The following is a 21,066-nucleotide window of genomic DNA, read 5'->3' as shown; positions in this document are numbered from 1 at the left end:
TTACTATGAAGCTTTGTCAGGTCTCTCACTAATACTATAATCCTTTCCCATTTACATATCCATCCACATCAAAATAAACTTCAATTTAAGACTATAACTGACAAATATTAAGAGTAAAAACAGACTTTCTCTTTACAACATGTAGCACTTTCCAATTTGTCTTCTTTTAACAGAATCAATTTTTTAAAATATTGCTTAAAATAGCAGAAAAATGGGGGAAGGGAGAAACCCAACCCCTGCTCCTAGGCTAACCAGTTCCAATTTAAATAAAACAGTAATATTTAATATCTATGTACTACTGGTCCAGGATGATAATGTCAACAATTTTTTTACACTCATTTGTTATTAGTAAAGATATGAGGCCACTAACAAACTAAACTAAGTTTTACTTAAACTGGTGAAGTTCATTGTCTCTCTCAAAAAAAATTACATAATAATCTAAGAATTTTGCTTACCCTTTGATCACCACCTTCTCTTCGAGGATCAAGTTTTTTTGCAAAGTGTCTCAAATTATCATAGTTATGGAAATTACACAGAGAAACAAGATCCTGTAATTAAACAAAACAGGTATAAGAAACTGGCTAGTCATTGGCTATTGTTTTTTCATATTTTAATAAATTACACTAATACTGTCCAACTTAACTACTATCTCATGGAAAGGACCATTGCATGTTAATAAAGCAGCATGATGCGTCAAGAAGAGAACTGAAATCAGAATAAGAAGATGTGGATTACAGATTTTGAAAACACTGCTTACTAGCCTGACCCTAGGGCTCAGCCACTCAAATTGTTTAACTGCCGTCTCCTGTAAAATGGGCATTATAATAATAGGCCACATGAAATAATTTTTCTATCAAATAACTATAAAGCTGCACAAAAATATAAAGAAATATTATGGTTATAATCTATTTTAATCTGTAAGGAATCCAATGTCACTCTCTAGTTTTTGTAAAATATGTAAAACTGAAAAATAAATTGGAATTTTAATTGAGAAAGTCTGCAGAAAAACTTATACTTAGTGCAGACTATAGGAAGTAGTAAATGTAAATAAAACCAGAAGATAAAATATTAGCAAGACTTGGGTAACAACATAAAATACTGAACTAGTTAAGAGTAGTAATAATTTTAAATTGCAGTACTTATGTCCTCAAAAAAAAAAAAAAAAAAAAAGACTTTTAAAGGTAGTTTACGGATAAAGATATTCAACCATGCAAATTAAAGATGACAGTGTAAACTATAATAATCTTTCATTTATGTTGGGATTTAAATGACTTCTCCAAGTTTAATATCTTTTGCTGAGCTTTGGAAACTGAAAACTAATTATAACCATGAAAATTAAAATATGAGCATCAAACAAATGTAATTTGTAATTAGTGAGGATGATTATATGGGAGCTGTGTGGTAGAGGCAATTTAAAGCTCCTTTATGAACATGTCCATGGCTACCGAGTAACTGACAGACTGGCAGTGAGAGTGCCAACAATCAATAAGCTCTGAAAATGAGCAAAAAAAGTAGAATCATCAGATGGCTCAACTTATATGATCATTATTTTCATTAAGAAAATATGCTTACGTGACAGAAGTGAATTCCCTTAACACTGTTGCCCATCTTGTCCAGGGGAGGAGACCAGCACATCATGCCCATGACATTGGGGACAACTAAAAGAATGCCCCCAGCAACTCCAGATTTTGCAGGAAGACCAACCTGAAAATAATTTGAAAAAAAAATGGACATTCATGTTAACATTTTAAAATAAGAAAAGTCATGTCCAGCAATAAGGGAACTGGTTAAAATATTATGGTATATATATCCATACAGAATTCCAACATTAAAAATGTTGTAGATATGTATTTACCAACATGTTTATAATATAGTAAATGAAAAGAGTTATAAAACAGTTGGGATATATTTAAATATAGGAAAAAATTTGAAAGATATACTCTAAGGAATTAAAGTAGATTACATCTAAGTTGTGGGGCTACGCACATTCTTATTTTATTCTTTTTGACTATATTTTCTTATTGTTTTATAATAAACATGTATTGCTTTAAAGTATGAAGTGATTTTCAAAAAATATTTTATGACTAAAACAATGAGAAATTATCTCTTCTTAGAAGATTCTCTATGGTATACTGGCAGAGAAATTCTAAAGAATAGAGGTAAGATGGTACTAATTCAAATTAATGCTCTTCAAAACATTTAAGCTTACATTATGTAAAATTTGACAACAATTATGATAAAAGACAAAATTAATGTCATCAGGGCAGTGTTCATTAATGGCTTACTAACCATTCAGACCTCTTGCTAGAAGTAATCTTGCACAAAAGTAACAAAACAAAATAATCACCTGAATGGGACCTACCAATTTACAGGGAATACCAGGGACAAAGGAAGGGACGTAATAAGCAAAATCAAAACTCTAAGAAACTGTACAGGAAAAAATGACCTAGTTTTTTCAACCAAAAATAACAAGAAAAAAGAGGTTAAGGGGGAGACTAAAGATTTAAAAAATAATAATAGAGGCACAACCAACCACAATGTATGGCCCTTATTTGTAACCCAAGTGAAATAAATTGTAAAATAATAATTAAGATAATCCAGATAATCTGAATATTGACTAAATATTTTTTAAAATTTATTTTATTGAAGTACAGTTGATTTACAACATTGTGTTACTTTCTGCTGTACAGCAAAGTGATTCAATTATACATATATTCTTTTTCATACTCTTTTCCATTATTGACTAAATATTTTGATGATATTAAAGATTAAAATTCTTTTCAGATTTTTATACATAACAATGGTGCTGTGTATTTTTTAGAGCCCTTGTCATTTAGAATTACATACTGAACTATGAAAAGGGTGGGGGAAGTAGGTGTAATATAGATGAAACAAGATTGGTCATGTATTGATAATTACTGAAGTTGAGTGACGGGAAACTATTTATTTATTTATTTTTATTGAAGTATAGTTAATTTACAATGTTGTGTCAGTTTCAGGTATACAGCAAAGTGATTCAGTTATATATATATATATATATTTTTTTTTAAATTCTTTTCCCTTATATGTTATTACAAAATATTGAGTAGAGTTCCCTGTGCTATACAGTAGGTCCTGTTATCTATTTTAAATATAGTAGTGTGTATATGTTAATCCCAAACTCCTAATTTATGCCTCACCCCCTTCTCCTTTGGTAACCATAAGTTTGTTTTCTATGTCTGTGGATCTATTTCTGTTCTGTATATAATTTCATTTGTATCATTTTTCTTTCTTTTAGATTCCACACATAAGTGATATCATATGATATTTGTCTTTCTCTAACTTTAAATGCATCTATTTTTCTATTTTTAAAATTTTCAAAATAAATTTTTAGGGCATTATGACTAGACATAGAATGAAACAAGAAAAGTCTATAACATTTCACAAGTGGCAAATGCACAACAGAGCTTAAAGGAGTATATTTTTGTTAAGTTTTAACTTTAATATACTTTAAGTCCTTTAAAACACCTATGGCTGTATCCAAAGATGTTAAACATCACAGTTATGCACTCCTTCTGAATTTAAAGAATTCCTGAGGTACGTAATCACCATAATATTAAACATTAGCAACTAAAAGTAAAGTCTGTACTAAGCCTGTACAGTGAAATGCCTTAAAAATAAAAGTGATAAGGTTCTATAAATTAAACTTCAAGTTCTTAAGAACATGTCATAGACTGCTTAACTCTATTTCTTACCAATTCTGTAACAAATTAACCTTGAAAACAAGCCTCTCTCTCAAAAATTAATGTACAGCTCTAGAAGCAAAGTTCAAACTGTATTTTTAAATACTAGTCCAGACTAGTTTCCTGCCAGAGAAATTAAGATTAAACAATTACTTACATGGAAAGCAAACTGCCCCGAGAAATCATACATGCCACAGGAATGCATCAAACTGAGAGTATTTCGAACTGCTTCAGGACTCAGTACTCTTTCACCAGTAATTGGGCAGAAGCCACCATTAGCCAGTGTTGCCGCCATCACACTAGCTGATTCACAAGTTACTTCAATGGAGCATAGCTAAAAGGAAGAAAAAACTAAATTCTGAAAATTTAGGCTCACATTATTTTTAGTAGTACAGTTGACCTCTAAGATAATCTGTGTCATCTGGTATTTCATACAGATCTGAAATATTTCTTCCAAAGGGATAACCTGATGACATAGAAAGACTTAAATGTGAACAATGTTCTAGCCCCTTTAAGGTTTATCCTAATTTGCCCAGTTATTCAGTCTTTTAATGGCAGACCTAAGATAGGCAAAGCCAGCTCCTAAGCACTAAGATTTGTAATTGCCTCATGTGATATTCATGTGATATTCAAACTTGCTTAAATATTAATGCTTTCTGTAGGATACACAAACATAATTATTTTTAACTCAACAGGGAAAAAAAGAGCCGTGATCTATTTTTAAAACAAAGCAACATACATCAGTATTATGATAGTTAGCATCTACATGAGAAACTGCTACTTTAAGAAAAAAATTACTGACATCTTGCCTGTAACAAAGCTCAGCATCCCCATACGGCAACATGCAAAGGACTAAAGGAAAAAAAGCTAAGACAGTTCTAGCCTGCACGCTCTGTGTGCCTAAAACCAAAATGTTACATTTTAAACCATTTATTAACATTCAAATAATTATTTGATATTGACTATGGGTGCTAGATATACTATAATGAATGAAAAAAGCAAAGTCCAGGTACACTGTAGGGTGAAATTTTTGCATTTCAATATAATCAAAATAATGGAAATAGTTTACCACACCAAACCCAAATTTACCCATAAAACTAAAACAATAAATAAATGCTCTATTTTACTTTTCACTAACAGCAACCAAAACTGAGAGGAAAGTGGAAGAGAAGGAGAAGGTAGGAAGTAGGAAGAAAAAGACATGACAGTTCTCAACTTATAATTTTCCTTTCTCATACCAAGATCTTTAAGAGGCACAAAGGGGTTTAGAAATAGCAATAAGGAAACTAACTAACTGCAGTGAATTTGAAAACTGATTAGAAGCCACTTTTTGACTGACTTCCACTTTTGCCTATTTATGTTAAAACCCCTTCTCTATTTCTTCAAAACTACAGAACCTACTTATTATATGGACCCACATAGCAAAGACTTATAGTACAGGTGATTTAATTATGAAAGGTTTTCGAAAAGAAGTAAGATTTAAACTCCAATGACCAATTCCTACTTTATAATTAGTATTAATGGAAATTTTGTTTGTCATAAGGTGATACACTTCCAATTTGACAAATCGCAATTTAAGAGTACTCTCCTGGTAGCCTGACAGATGTTCAGTTAGATGCAGCCCTTCTCCAAGACAGCAAGTAAGTTTTCTACGGCTGTCTCTTGATTTTTGCCCTGAAGTATAGAAATTTCACAGTAGATTAGTAGCACCTAAGCTATGATAGCCGAAGTTAAATATGTGTACCAAAGGAAAAGAAACTTTAACATGTGGAAGAAATCCATATAGGCTAGGGAAAAAATAAGGGACACTGGATAAAAAGTAAATATGACACTGTATTTCATATAACATTTTATAGTTTCAAAGGAATTTCACATACATCTCATGTACTTGTCCAATGTAATGCAGGAAGTTAGGTCAAAGCATATGCTACAGATAATGAAACCAGGGTTCAGTAATTGGAACTAAGTCACATGGCTAAAACGTAGCCAGGTTAGACTGATTTTCTATTGATAGTCTGGATTCCCAATTCATAGTTCTTCACAATGGGCAGGTGACAAACTGTGACCTGGACTTCCATCAAAATCTACTCGTTATCAACTTTCCTTATACATTCTTTACGATTACTAAAAGGTTACCTTAAAAAGTAAAGGCAGGCAATGTAAGGTAAAACAGAAATTAACAATAATTAATTTGTTATTATGTAGCTTCACATTACAAACTCATCAGAAGCACCAATGGCATTAAATCTGTAAGAAGGAATTGAACGGAAAATATGGGGGAAAGAGAGGGATGTCCAGGAAGGCTATCTTAAATTGAGTTATACTACAGAAGACTGTGTAAATGGCCCCCTCCCCCATGAATATGGAAAGCTACTCTAACTTATTAGAAAATCCATTATGTGACACTGTAGAAATGAACTAAACAAACTGAGAAAATGCCATTTTAGAATGTTGATATGAACCTTCTGATAAAGAAACAAGTAACTCCTTCAAACAAAATTTTAAAACTAAGAAAACAGAGCTTGGTTTATAATAAAGAGAAGCCAATTGCTGAAGCTGTACATTATTTTTCACACTTCTTAAATATAATGTTTTTATAGGAGACATCACTTTTTAGGAGATACAGACACGAGATTGCCTTTAACAAGGACATTTTTCCGAAAGTCAATGGGAAATGTATTTTCTCTCAGCCTAGAGCCGAGATTTCACAGACATCTATATTCTGCAAAATGTGACACACCCATTTATGTACATAATTCATACAGTTAAAATAAATTACCTGGAAATAGAAGTCTAATATACCAACCATGTCTGTGCCTTCTGGAAAACACTGAAAAAATAGAAAGGCAATTAAAAATATAGGCATACAGGGGGAAAAAAAAATGCACACAAGTAAAAGATACATGGAGATTAAATTTAAAATATACACACGTTTCATTCTAATTGAGAACAAAATAGCACACAACCTATAAAAGGGTGCAAACATGAAATAATGAAGAACAATAAATCAAAAGTACACCACGTAATTATCTAGATTTCTAGATACTAGTTTAACTGGCAATGATAAACTGATTCATAATTCATGAACCAAGTTACTAGACCAGCCACTTAAAATTTAAAAATCAAGTGTAACCAGCAACAGTCAAGCATTATGCTTTTGAAAAATGGGACAATCCTTAAGCAAAATTTGCAATACTATAACTAGTCAAATATTTGAATACTACCAAATACAAATTGCTTGAATATTAACACTGTGATAGTATTAACTCAAGAGTGTTTAGCAAAAACCTCTGCACCTTAGTCATAGGTAGCTGCTTAAAAGCTATTGTTGAGTTTTATTACACTTCATGTATTTTAATAAAATTTTTTATTTAATAAATAAAATAATTTGAAATAAAAACAGAATTTAAAAACCTTTTTTTCTTTTAAGTAATATCCTATTGCAAAATTTCGATCTCCACTTTCTCTTTCAGACTGAAACCTAAAAGAAAAAAAAAAAAACATTTGATCCATTTATTTACTTTCTGTAAAAGCATGATTGTTCTGTAGGTTAATTTGTATAGCAAAGTGCAGTATAAAGAACACTGACCTAAGAGTCAAGGCTGCTGGGTTCCAGTCCCAGTTCTGTCAACAGGTTAGCTATGTGGCCTTGGGCAAGTCATTTAAGTAACAATTCTTTCTGCCTTAATTTTCTCAGCTGTAAAAGGACTGAAATGAACTAGGTCCTTTCTAGTCTTCATATTTTGTGAAGAAGCTAATTTTTAAATTATCAAATATTCAACTGTTAAAATTTACTATTAATTACAGACTCTTCTGACTCTCCCCAGAAGTACACTAAATAGCCAATTCCAACTGAGGGAATCTATGGAAATTTCACTGAGAGAGAGAGACATGAAATGGACCTTACAGCATTTGCTGGATTAATAAATTTCTGGGGGAAGCCTAGGAAGTGGCAAATATTGTACAGCATGAACAAAGTTATAAAAGACAGGACTTCATTAAAGAATGGCAAATATTCTGATGTATCTGGGAAAACAGTTTCATGGAGAAGAGTGGAGAAATACCAAACCAACAAAGGAGACTAGGGCCAAATTATCAAGACTGATAAATGCTAAAAAATGTAATGGCTACTGATTACCTACAAAATGAAAGCTTGAAGGCTATCCAACAAGTTACCTTATCAGATCTACATTTTAGAAGGATAACTCTGACATCAGTTTGGGAAAAGGGAAAAAGAAAGGATGAATGATATTATTAGAAGACTACTGTAATGAGAGCTATAGGAAGCCTTAACTTAGGTAGTGATGATAGGAATGGAAGGAGAGGTATGATCAAACATGAGAGCAGTGGACAAGTCTTCCGACCTAATGGGAAAGAGGAGAAACGGGGTAAAGTCTGGTACAAAGCCTAGATTCCTAACGTAGTCTACAGAAAGGATGGCAATATCAACTGACATCGGGATCCTTAGGGCAATGAGCAGTTTAGTAAGGAAGAGAACGAGTTTTGATTTAGACAGATTTTATCTGTGGTACATTTGAGAGCTCAACCTATAAGAGTTCAGAAGGGGGACTTCCCTGGTGACACAGTGGTTAAGAATCTGCCTACCAATTCAGGGGACATGGGTTCGAGCCCTGGTCCAGGAAGATCCCACATGCTGCAGAGCAACTAAGCCCATATGCCACAACTAGTGAGCCTGTACTCTAGGGCCCGTGAGCCACAACTACTGGGCCCATGTGCCACAACTACTGAAGGCCACGTGCCTAGAGCCCGTGCTCCACAACAAGAGAAGCCACCACAGTGAGAAGCCCGCACACTGGAACAAAGAGTAGCCCCCGCTCGCCGCAACTAGAGAAAGCCTGCGCACAGCAACAAAGACCCAACACAGCCAAAAATAAATAAATTAAAAAAAAAAAAAAAGAGTTCAGAAGGCTGCTGCTAAAAGAGGAACTGTGTGTGACACTTTTCTTATTATTGATCAGGGGCGGACAGCTCCTTCTAACTGCACATTTTAATATTTCTATGGTCGGAAAAAAAATGTTGGATATGGAAAAGTTCTTGGAAATTAACTTGTCAACTTGTCATACTTTAAAAAAAAAATCAATATAGTATAGATAAAGTACTAACAATTCAGCAATGATCACAGTGCCTACCACATAGTTCTGTTCATCAAACACTGTGTTCAGTACTTACTATCCACTAGATAACAGGAATACAGAAATGAATTGGAAGATACTCTATCCAGGTCTTAAGGAAGTCAGAGTCTAATGGTGATGACGAGGCAAAAAGAGACATAGAATCATAGAATAAGTTCAATAAAATATGGTAATATGAGAGCACAGAAGGAAGGTGAGATGAGATTCATAAAAAACTTCCTGGAAAAGATCCTTAAGCTGATGAATAAAAGCTGGTAAGGCAGACAACGTGAAATACAAAGCATCACCTGGTTTAGTTTTCATGCCAAAACTGCTTAAGCTTTATCTGATCACAAGGAAACAATCAGACCTATTCAAAATGAGGAATGTCTACTACAGCCCATGGGCCAGATGTGGCCCATGCTTTTATAAATAAAGTTTTTTGGAACACAGCCTCACAGTGTTTATTGCTTGCTTTCCTACTGAAACAGTGGAATTGAATAGTTGCAACAGAGACCATATGGCCCCCAGGTACAAAATATTTACTATCTGGTCCTTCACAGAAAAAGTTAATTCCTGTTCTATAAGACAAATGGTTGGTACTCTTCGAAAAAAGCCAGTTAGTAAAATTTTAAGAAGGGTCTAGGGTACGGGGACTGTTTTATTTTAAGAAGACAAAAAAGACATAACAAAAGTTATGCATGACACTGATTTGTTCCTGAAAAAAATAAAGGCCATAAAAGGCATTTACAGGACAGTTGAGGACATATACATATTAATATCATGATATTTTAAAATTAATGTTAATGTTCTTAATAAATGTGTTGATGGCATTGTGATTATAAAGGAGAATGTCCTTATTCTTAGCATACACATGCTGAGTAATTTAAGGGTGGAGTAGCATGAGGTCTACAACTTAATTTCAAACAGTTCTGAAAAAAAAAAACCCCACATATATGTATATTTACACATATGTACATGTATATGTATGTAGAGATACACACTTATTTTAAACTGTCCATCTAAAGAGAGAGAGACAGGTTGAGAAAAAGCAAATGAGACAAAATATTAATCAGAAAATATAAGTGAAAGATATCCAGATTTTCATATTTTGTCTTTCAACTTTTCTGTAGATTTGCAAATTTCAAAATAAAAAGTCGGGGTAAAAATCAAGTTAGCCAGGCAGAGAGAGATTATGAGGTAAGACAGTATTATAGGCAAAGAGAAAATTGAGAAAGTGCCAGTCACTTAAGGTAAACTTAGGGTCTCTTCTAATTCTATGATTTCCCACAAGAAGTTTATCAAAACTAGTTAAAGCATTTTAGGTGTCCTCCCTCAGGTAATTTAGAAATCATACATTTCTCTCTAATGACCAAATTCTAACTACTTATTCACTGAAGTATACATACATGGAGTAACAAAACAGTATTTAAAATAAAACTCTATCATCTAGATTTTTAAAATTAATTTCAAGAGATCTGACCTATCATAAAAACCTAAATCATAAATCAGACTCACGTTGCATTACTGAATCCAACATATTCATTACCAGCCATCTTATTCAAAAACTGCATTACCTATAAACCAAAATTAGAAAGTATTTTTAGTAATCAAAAAACAAATATAAAGAATGTAGCATGAAAACTGAATTCTATATTGTACTTACATAGTCAAATTTTTCAGCATTATTCACTCCTTGCTGCAAAGAAATGAGACATAAATATGTTAATATAGGGCCCCACCCCAGTTAAGCTTTAAGTGAATATAATATCAAAATTCCAAACTGCTATCATTATAATTAATATACTGCTCATTAGTACTTTTAAATCTAGGAAATACTTCTAAGGTAATTTAATATTTACATAAGCTTTTTTTATATGATCTTACATTAACACCCATATGTTGAGAATGGATCTGAATTACAAAGGGAATGCTTTATTTTAAGTATAACTTTTCCCAACCCAAAGTTACAGAAGTTTAAATATAAGCTCCTCAAACCCCCTTATCCTTCATAACACCACATAATCTGTTAGAATGTATGTTATTTATTTAATTTCACATTTTAAAAAAACTTAAAGTTTTACCCTTAGCAAAGAATTAGGTATATATAAATTATGGTTTTCAATTAAGAACAATCTACTTATATTTCTAAAATAAACTTAAACCAGTATTACTGTTAGAAAATGAGTTATGTTGCAAAGCTATCTTTTAAAATTCTACTATATGTAAACATTCTGGATACATTTTACTAATGTAGAGAAAGCTCTACCTTTAATATCTCACTTGTTAATGCTTGAACTAAAAAAATTATATTTCATAGTCTAAAAAAATTAGCTACACTTGTATTTAGCATTATGCCAATTCAGAGTATGGAAGATGTATTGTTTCATCACTTCTCTATTTCTGACATGTTAGCTACTGCAAATGTCAATAGGAAAAACCTATGTAATGTAGATCAGTTCAAGTAGCCAAATGGTTTCATTTTACCTCGGCGAAGTTTACAAAGCAGTAAGTTGTAGATCTGAAATCAAACGTATTAATTGGTGATGTGCACCCAAAAGAAACAATACATCTCTAATTTTTAAAACAAGTTTAAAATGAAGTAATTTGACAACTAAAATTGTAAAAACGAAAATTTTTAACTGTACCCTCAAAAAACCCAAAACAATACACTTTAAAATTTTATTTGGTGGGGGGGGGGGGGACTTGTACCAGAGTATTATTTAATTGAATAAAGCCAGGTTCATTATCCACTTTACAAGTGGATTACGATGTGGCTGATAATCTGTGAAACCTTACAAATCAACTTATTTGAGAAAGAATGTGCAATCACATATACAATCAGTAGCTGGAAAGAACACCACACTATTTCATCAAAATCAGGCATTAACGAAGTTTAAACAAGTTAAGAATAATTTAGCTACAACCATATAGTAATCACTATCTATGTATTTTCTCTAAAGCATCCTTTGACATATTTTTAAGTTTTCTTTCTTTATAATACACCAGAAATCAAAATGTAGAAATGTAACTCCAAAGCTGTTCAATGAAAAATAATTAAAAGAAGAAATTACCAACTTCATTGAACTGTTGCAGTTGTCAAAATATTCCATAGATCCTAATGCTGTAAAATATGTAACAACATTTAAACCACAAAAACCTTTTTAACCTTTGAAAAAGCACAAAAAACAACTCTTTTGGAAAAGGATGTCAGCATTTGCATTGGGATGTCACATGGATAATTACTGGTTATACAATTAATCAATGTAAAATAAACAAGTTATATTTGAACTTTCATTCTCTGACCTAAACTGTACCCTATAAAACTAATACAAATTTTCTTTGTTTAGCTGTCATGTTTAATTTTTTAAAAACCAAAAACTGTCTCAACTCTTGACTATGGTCACATTCTTGGTCTACTTTGCAGCATACTAAATTAAAGTACAATTAGGTTTTACTTCTATGCTATTTTAAAGAAACAACTGGTATTTATCAATGCCTATCATAATATAACATTTTGGGTAAGCTACTTGAAATGTCCTGGCAGATTACGTAAACAGGCAAAATAAAATATTTGAATGACTGTGTTGACTCAAGAAAGTCTCTACTCAAAACTTCCCAATTTAAATGTAAAAGTACTTGATTAATGTTTCTTCTTCTTCTCTACCTAGAAAGAGCATTTAATTGAAGTCAATAAAATATATTCCCCCCTGTAATCTCTTGGAAAGATTTCACGTACCCCAGGGATATGTGGGATTTAGTAATCATTATAAGATGTCACGTCATTTTAATTTTCAAAAATTTACAGTATAAAGTTTATGTGCAAAGATGTTAGAAAAAAACACACATACACATACCAAATAACCTAGAGTAAATGCCCCCAGCCCCTGCACCGCCTTGCCAAAGCAAAAACACAAACTGTTAAAAAAAAATAAATCATCATTTCTCCAGTAGTGAGGTACAGAGGGGTGAAGGAACAGATGTTATGAAAATTGAAGCCAGGAATGGGTAGATGGGGGATGGTTATACTTTTCTGCCTATTTTGTGTATGTTTGAAATTTTTCATACAAAATTAAAGGAAAAATGTTTATTTGCTAATAATTTTGCACAGTAATTACAGAACTGTTCCTTTAGAATATTTTCTTTTTTGAAATAGTAACTGATTTTTAATTAGTTCATGTATCAGTGGATATTTTCTATTGTTAGAATAGAAGTTTAAATTCTCTTACTATTCTAAATTTTTACAGATGTACAAATTGAGAAATCCTGCTGACAACAGATGAGTAGATGGAAATAGGAAAGACTCTGTTATGGCAATGCACTCAATCCTTTACACATTTATCTCATTACATACAAAGGTCACACAGTAAAATATACCCTGAAAAACTACACTTAATGCTCTCATTAACTAACAACTTGATCAGATCCTCTTTCCATTTTGTTGAAACCAAAAATCTGGAAACAACCTGGTATATAAGATTTGTTCCCAGTCATTACAGTGATTCACATCCTCAATACCATGACCACAATATTTCAAAATGTTCTCTTTTGATGGTGCCCAAGACGTTTTTACAACCTGAAGCAGTGCACCACAGTAAAATTTAGGACACGAGAAGTAGATACCTTTTGGAAAATGGGAGGAAACCTAGACCAAAGGCAGGTTAATTTTAAGAAAGGCACATATGGAAACAGATTTAGAAACTGATAGTCTTAAAACTATCAATGCCTCTTTATCTCTTGGAAAAATATTCCCATGCCCAGGGATATGTTTATTTCAGTTTTAAGTCACTGCACAAGCATTATTAGATATCACATTATTTTAATCTTAAAATTACAGTAATTTATATTAACTATGGTAGGAAAACCTAAAAAAGATAAACTGGACAAAATACAGTTACCAAAATTTCTAACCCATTTACCACATGACTTTTAAAAAGCAAACCACGTGGTTTGTTTGAAAAGGTTAGTAATCAGACCTTGAGATTAGAAAATTATACAAATTTATTTTTCTATAAACATATCTATCAAGTTAAAGAATTTACATTCCTTTGAGGAAAACTTTTATGAATGAAAATTTGATAAAGAAGCACTGAGTTTTAACAGTGGCTATTAAAAGAATTAATAAGTATACTGGAGTAGTTTTATAAGCTGTTTATACAACATACTCATGAACTGAATCATGTATTATACATCACAACACAGGTGAAAATATCACTATTAACAGGCACATGTGCCAATAAATTTAATATTAATATGACTCATTTAAAGTCAATGCACTAATCACAGTTATTTTGTAAGTAAATCACTTGATTCCATTCATGAAGTATGGAGGTGTAGAAGCAAATTGAAAATTAGAAATCATAGAGGAAAAAAGGCATAGGAGAAAGAGGCAAAAAGAGGTAACTAAAAATGATTTTACGAAACACTTGGTTTAATCTCTCCAAAGAAAATGCTTTAAAGCTAAATAATACGTGAGAATTAATATAAATATTGCAGGTGAAAAATAATGTTCTAAATCTAGTATTTTCATAGATTAGCCCTAAAAATAAAGTAACAAAAAAGGGAATTCTGTTGACAACAAATTACCCGCCTTTTATTTTAGGAAAAAAGCCCTCAAGCACATCAACTGATATGATCATGAAGTAAATAAGCCAATATAATCCTTTCTTATGAATGTTACCAAGTTCAGGCATCATCCATTGCTCCCCAGAGCCACAAACTGCCTTAAAAATGTGGCTTATAAGCATGTGTAACAGGTGATTGCTAACATGACCAAACTGAACATTACACACATATTAACTAAATTTGTCTTGATTTTTTAATGGAGCATGATTAAATTATTTTTTTAAAAAAAGAGAGGAATAAACCTCCAATATTTTAAACTCAAAAATACTTCTGATTAAAAAAAAAAATCAAGTTCTTCAAATGACAAAAACCAGAAACTACTACCAGAATAGAGACACAAACATAGAAGACAATGTGACTTACTCTTTATCTTTAAAATTAAAAAGCAGAAGTGTGACAATTATAATATGTTGTCCTTATTTTTCCACTCTAGCCCTCAAGTTATGAGAAGATCTTAACTTTTAAACTGAAACTAGGTGAGATTCAAACACTATGTAAGGATGCTGCTATTTCATCTGGAGTAACTGTGCTTTCAAATTTATTTTTACTCTTTCCTTTAAATCAAGCAACCACATTATCATCATCAAATAAAACCAAGTGCATCAAAAAGTATTCCTTTAAGTTTAGCAGCTACCACAGAGAAAGAGAGAGGAAGTATAGTACCTTCATGGTTTTTTAAATTATGTGCCTTTTAAGTACAAAAATGACATTTGTTTTTATGAAGGTATTTACCTATATAGTGTTTAAAATTTTAAATATTGGAGTTTTCCTACAAGTTTAGTAGTTAAGAATTTATGCAACACGTTCCTTCTGTCCAAATTCTCCTTTTTTACACAATCTGCTAATCCTTTTGAACATTTGCTCTGCCTCTTCCCCCATTTTCCTGAGGACCACCACCAATCCTACAAGGGAAAAATATCAATACTACAAAATTATGAAATAAAGAGTCTTATTAAAGACTCCAGTAATTTGTGTGTGGTCGGGGGGGAGGGGGAATAACATGAGGGGAACGTTTTAATAGCACCATAATAAAGTTCTGAATTTTGAGAGAAAAAAATAGCCTTAAGGTCATCAGCTAAAAGCTAAAAAACAGAATTCACATCTAATAGCCATGGTAAAATGGCCACATTTTGGGTACTCAAAGTGCAAGCTCCTTGAGAAGAAGCCTAGTTCCTTATGGATAGCAAGCACTGACTAATGTCCAAAGAATGACTGTACACACTCACTGAGAATTAGATTGACTTTTAATCCAATAACTAGTATCTTCTGTAAAAGTTAAATTAGGAAAATAAAATTTCTGCCTTTCGGACAATATAACTATGCTAGGTAAAGACAAAAATGTCATCAAGAGAAATAGCAAACAGCTACATTAAAAATGGTAGAGTGAATTTGAATGAATAGCAAACAGAAAATTGGGAGACTTAGCTCAAGCCCAATTCTACTGCTGTTAGAACCTATCCAGTCTGTTTCCTCATCTTATCTATTTATAGAGTAAGAAGGCTGAGCTTGAAAACCCCTTCAGCCATGGTTTTATTACTTCAATTTCAACTACCAATTCATCAATATTATCTGATCATATAATCTGCAGAGATCACAGATAGGTATTTATAAAAGTTTTGAATTCTTTTTTAAAAAGTCCAAGAAAAGTATTACATTCTGGGACAGTTTTACACAGAGGTATGTCAAGCTTATCCCTTCAAGATTTAGATGAACTTCATTAAAAAAGAAAAAAAAAACCCAAACCAAAAAAACCCCCAAAACTTGTGAAACAACTTCTAAAAATAAAACAAAAAAGGTCAAAGAAACTGACCTTAAATATGAACCATATCCCAAAGCCTCATTGCCAACTTTCTCAGTAAATTTACAATTTTTCTAAATTTAAAAACACTGATCAAATTTGTAAATACAAGATGACTTAGTTAAATGTTTGCACAGTTGGATGCAACCACACTTATGCTGTGTATGTGTGTTTTTTTAACTGTTTCTAAGTACTCACGTTAATGTTGCTCATTGTATAGTTTATGGCTTGTGACTAAACATATCATGATGTGATATGACCAGACATGCATTTCCCACATGCAGCATTTCAGTGTAGTATATTAAGCCCATGAATCATTAAACAAAAGATGTTTAACTGCATGCAGTTAAGCAAGACTTCTATTAATCATTTACATATGCCCTTTCTTGAAAATACTATTGGTGTGCTATGTTAATCTTTTTCCAGTGTAAGAGTTCTTAAACTGAGATCCATGGGTCAGCTTCAAAGGGTCTGTGAATTCCCTACAGTTTATATAAAATCATGGTATGTGAACATTTTTTCTGGGAAGACCCAAAAAAGGTTCAGAACCATTCTAGTGGTTTTCTCATCAAGCACTAATACACACATTTTATTATCATAACTTACCTTACCTCTAACTTAAGTTACTTGTTCAAATCTGAACAATTATTAATGAGACTTTTCTCTCATCACAGTATTTACTGAATTTCATTGTAAGGGCCCATTTACTGGTGTATACCCCACATTATACTGTAAGTTGTGGCATGACTGTGCCTAGTACATATTCATATTATTATTTTCTATAATAAACACGTAGTTTCTTTCACCTCAAACTGACAACTTTTCTCTTATGTAAAACAGTGACAACTAGATTATAGTGGGCAAACTGAAAATTTTCATAGCTTAAAATTAGTTACATTAAAAAATAATACTTGGCTATAATATCTACATCACTAGAGTTACAAGGATTAAGTGGGCCAGTGCTTATGAAGCATCTGCTCTAAAATAACAACATATATATTCTTAAGATAGTACTCTTCTATTTTAAAGGCTTTTCTCATGAATGAAGAAAAAAATTCATTAAAGTTAAGAGAGGATTTCTAGCATACAAATTAGATGAATTTTTATTAACTGGGCCAAGGGTATAATTTATATTCCAACATTCCTTGTGTAACTAGGGTACCCCATCTTCAGAAATGCCATCTACAAAGGCACATAGCTATGTCTTTTTCAAGCATGGAATAAATGTGCACAGATTTACTGAAAAAAGTATATAAATGTTCCAAACACAAATGAAATATAATTGAATACCAATGAAACTTATAATTAGAAATTAAAAATCTAAGCAGTATCACAGAATAGAACCATTTTCAAATACTTATTTCAATACATTAGTGTTTCCAATTATTAAGGCAAACTAGACACTTAACAAAAGAAACAAAACATACCATGTAAACCAAAGAGTAGGAAAATAATATACCTTAATAACTGGAATAAGTGTTATTTAGTTATTACATGATCCAAGTAAAACAAATGAAACAAGTTCAAATGAAAATTGTGATTACAGCTCATGAAAGTATAAAGGACTTGAGACCAGTCAAGGGTAAATGTACTTTGTTTTAACACAAAGTACCAGAACATTTGTCCCTACATATGCTGATGACAAACATCAAACAGTAACAGGCTATTACTTCTGTTTACATCTGTTCATTCTAGAAGAGCCAAAAAGAAGAGAAAGAAAAAAATATTAAAACTTTAAGAAGAAAAACTTCTGTGACTACTGTTCAGAAGAGACTTCTTTTTGAATTTTTGCCAGATCTTCAGGTCAAGAGTAACTGTTGGAATTTATAATGAGTCATCTGTTTTTAATTTTGTCCTTGAAATTACATCATTTATTTTGAAATAAATAAAAATCCTAACCTTATGCCATACCATTAAACACCAAAAGAAAATTTTTCACATTTCTACATAAATTAAGATTCCTCTTTATGCCTTAGTATTTAAAATTTTTACTAGATTAAAAGGAAATGTCAACATTTTACCTTTATTAATGAAGTCACAACAATTGCTCCAGCATTTACCATAGGATTGTGTGGTTTATCTGAAAATATAAAAGCAACAGCATTACTTTAAGTACCTGATATAATTTTCTGTGATGCACAGGTACGTCCCATGAACATACATCTATTTTCTTTATGTAAGCCATTGTTACAGTTCTTTTTGGGGGTCGGGGGTGGAGAGTGGAGGAGTGCATTAAAAAGTCAGTTACACATCAAACCAGTAATATACTTCTAAGAAGCTGCTATAATTATACAGGCAAACAAAGATTCAGGTACAGAAAGACAGTGAATAGTGCTGTAAGAGCACATCCAAATTTCCTAACTCTGCCATTTGATCCTGGGCAAGTAACTGAACTTCACTGTGCCTCTATTTTCCCATCTGTAAACTGGGAGTAATAAGAGCACCAATACCTTAGCAAGTCATAATACTTCAATGAATTAAAAAACATGAAATGCTTTGGCACAGCACTAAGCAATCAAATAATATTATTATTAAAAATCACCTTGGAAAAAGCATATCTAGTGTGGACCCAATTTTCCTTTTTTAAAGTATTTTATTTTTGTGTTTATGTATATACACATACATATGCAGGAAATGAAAACAGGTGATACAGATAGGATAAAAAGATTACAGGGTATTTAAGTTGTATTCAGCATGCTTTCTATATTTCCTGACAATAAGGATGTATTTCTTGTATAATTACAAAATTACTTAAAATATAAGTTCATCCAAAATTCTACCTCTTCTCCTAATTCTTAAAACAAACAGAATTTCAAATCTCAGCTGATTATACTGTCATTCATAGCACAGCACAAACGCCAAACACAAAACTCTTAGGGCACTGAAAACATTTATTTGAAAGCATAATTCCTAATCTATCTGTTTGTGGTAGTAATTTACTTCTTTGGGAACAAGTTCTTATCTAACTTGACACATCTAGCAGAATTCATAAGTTATTGCTACATTATTAGTCTCCTTGAATTTTAAGCAAGTTACCTTCTGTGAGATGAGTCTACAGCTAAACAAGCAAATTCTTCAACTGTTCAAGAGTTACTATATGACCCAGCAATTCCACTCTCAGGTATGTAACGAAGAGAAATAAAAACATGTGTACACAAAAACTTGTACACAAATGTTCTCAGCAGTATTACTGATAACAGTCAAAAAGTGAAAAATAACCCACAACCCAAACATCCTGCCAAATGATGAATGGGTAAACAAAATGTGGTATTATTATCCAAACAATGGAATATTATCCAGCAATTAAAAACTGAAGTATTGACATAAGCCACAACATGAAAGCACCTTGAAAACATTATGCTTAGTAAAACAGGCCAGTCATAAAGACCAAATATAATGATTCCATTTATATAAAGACCAAATATAATGATTCTGTTTATATGAAATGTCCAGAACAGGCAAATCCATAGAGACGGAAAGTAGATTACTAGTTTCCATGGGTAGAAGAGAAATAGGTATTGACTACTAATACCCCTAATACCTAGGGTATCTTTCGGGAGTGATAAAAGTGTCCCCAAATTGACTGTGGTCATGGTTGTACAACTCTATGAATATACTAAAAGCCATTAAATTGTACATTTTGAATGAGTAAATTATGTAGCAGGTAAATTATATTTCAATAAAACTGTTAAAAATGTTTAGTTAAAAAAATCAATAATGACAAAAAATTGGGTAACTTAACAGTACACCATTTTCCGCAATATAAGATCAACAATATGATTTAGTAGCTAGCTATGCTTTAAATAGTGTACATTTTGGGTTATCCATGATAATGACAAGTTCCAAAAGTTAAAATAAAACAGTACAGGTATACTATCTAAGCAGTACAGTCAGGATTTCACCTATTTCAAATTATGCTAAGGGAAGTCTGCTTTCTTTGAGATCACACAAAATGACAGCAATAGTTGTCATAGAAAAATACTATGCAACAAAAGGGAAGCCAAGAAACAAAAAATTTCCAGTATTATCTATCTAAAAGAAAAACCACATGCAGACACAGAAATCAAAATATGGAAATCAGGCTGTGCTAAATTAGTTTATACTCATATGTGTGTATATTCATGTATCTGTCCTTTCATTTTTTTTTTTTTTTGGACGTTATCAGGTTTAGACTATAGGGCCCTAGGAGGTAGCTAATGTGTGTATTCCAAATGGTACCACATAAATGTGGGCATTTACTATTTTCTAAATCATAAATATTCAGCAAAAACTACATAAGCTACATTTAAGAAGATCTTCCAAGAACACTAAAGCATTTCATGGCATGACAGAGCAATTTTCAGATGTAAGCACTGCTCACTCTGACTTTGGCTCAAAAGCCAGACATCTGAACACTTGGAAATACACCAGAGATATTAAAACACCAGCTTTACTGCATTATAAAACCTCAGTCTAAAAGTGGAAATCTCCTTTTCCACTCTGCTCTGCCATAGTTAGAAGGGAAGAACTGAAGGGTTCAGTTTAGAATTTTTAATTTAAAAAGAATTATGACAACAGAAATAACAGAAGCTAATTAATAAAGGCTACTATCTGAAGTAATGACATTATATTAGCTTAGTATAATGACAAAATGGACATGGGTGACATCTGAAATTTTGGGGCATGTTTTTAACTAGAATGCAAAAAATTGATTAATTTTAATAAATATTTATTCTCTCTAAGGGAATAAAACAAGCAAAAAATTCTTCCATATTATACCAGAAAAAGCTTTTCAAACTAAGTATATGAG

General features: G+C 31.9%; 1 protein-coding gene and 1 long non-coding RNA gene across 4 annotated transcripts in view; one reads left to right on the top strand and one right to left on the bottom strand.

The window, feature by feature from the left end:
* Positions 1–21,066, bottom strand: part of GLS (glutaminase) — a 78,098-nt gene that overhangs the window by 32,261 nt on the left and 24,771 nt on the right. For all 3 annotated transcript variants that reach the window (XM_082467092.1, XM_082467094.1, XM_082467093.1), the window contains exons 7-14: positions 18,299–18,357; positions 10,521–10,553; positions 10,373–10,431; positions 7,137–7,203; positions 6,502–6,552; positions 3,880–4,056; positions 1,573–1,704; positions 456–548 (exon numbers count right to left, since the gene is read on the bottom strand). In XM_082467092.1, the coding sequence (XP_082323218.1) occupies positions 456–548; positions 1,573–1,704; positions 3,880–4,056; positions 6,502–6,552; positions 7,137–7,203; positions 10,373–10,431; positions 10,521–10,553; positions 18,299–18,357 (671 nt within the window). The remainder of the gene's footprint in view (positions 1–455; positions 549–1,572; positions 1,705–3,879; positions 4,057–6,501; positions 6,553–7,136; positions 7,204–10,372; positions 10,432–10,520; positions 10,554–18,298; positions 18,358–21,066) is intronic.
* Positions 4,063–8,693, top strand: LOC309663459. Its single transcript, XR_014265295.1, has 2 exons — positions 4,063–5,362; positions 7,530–8,693. It is a non-coding gene; the product is annotated as an uncharacterized lncRNA (long non-coding RNA).

The sequence above is a fragment of the Balaenoptera physalus genome (assembly GCF_965194825.1).
Source record: "Balaenoptera physalus genome assembly, chromosome: 6".
In the NCBI taxonomy this organism is placed as follows: Eukaryota; Metazoa; Chordata; class Mammalia; order Artiodactyla; family Balaenopteridae; genus Balaenoptera; species Balaenoptera physalus.
Note: the sequence above shows the minus strand (reverse complement) of the source record. Positions and strands in the feature narration are given on the sequence as shown.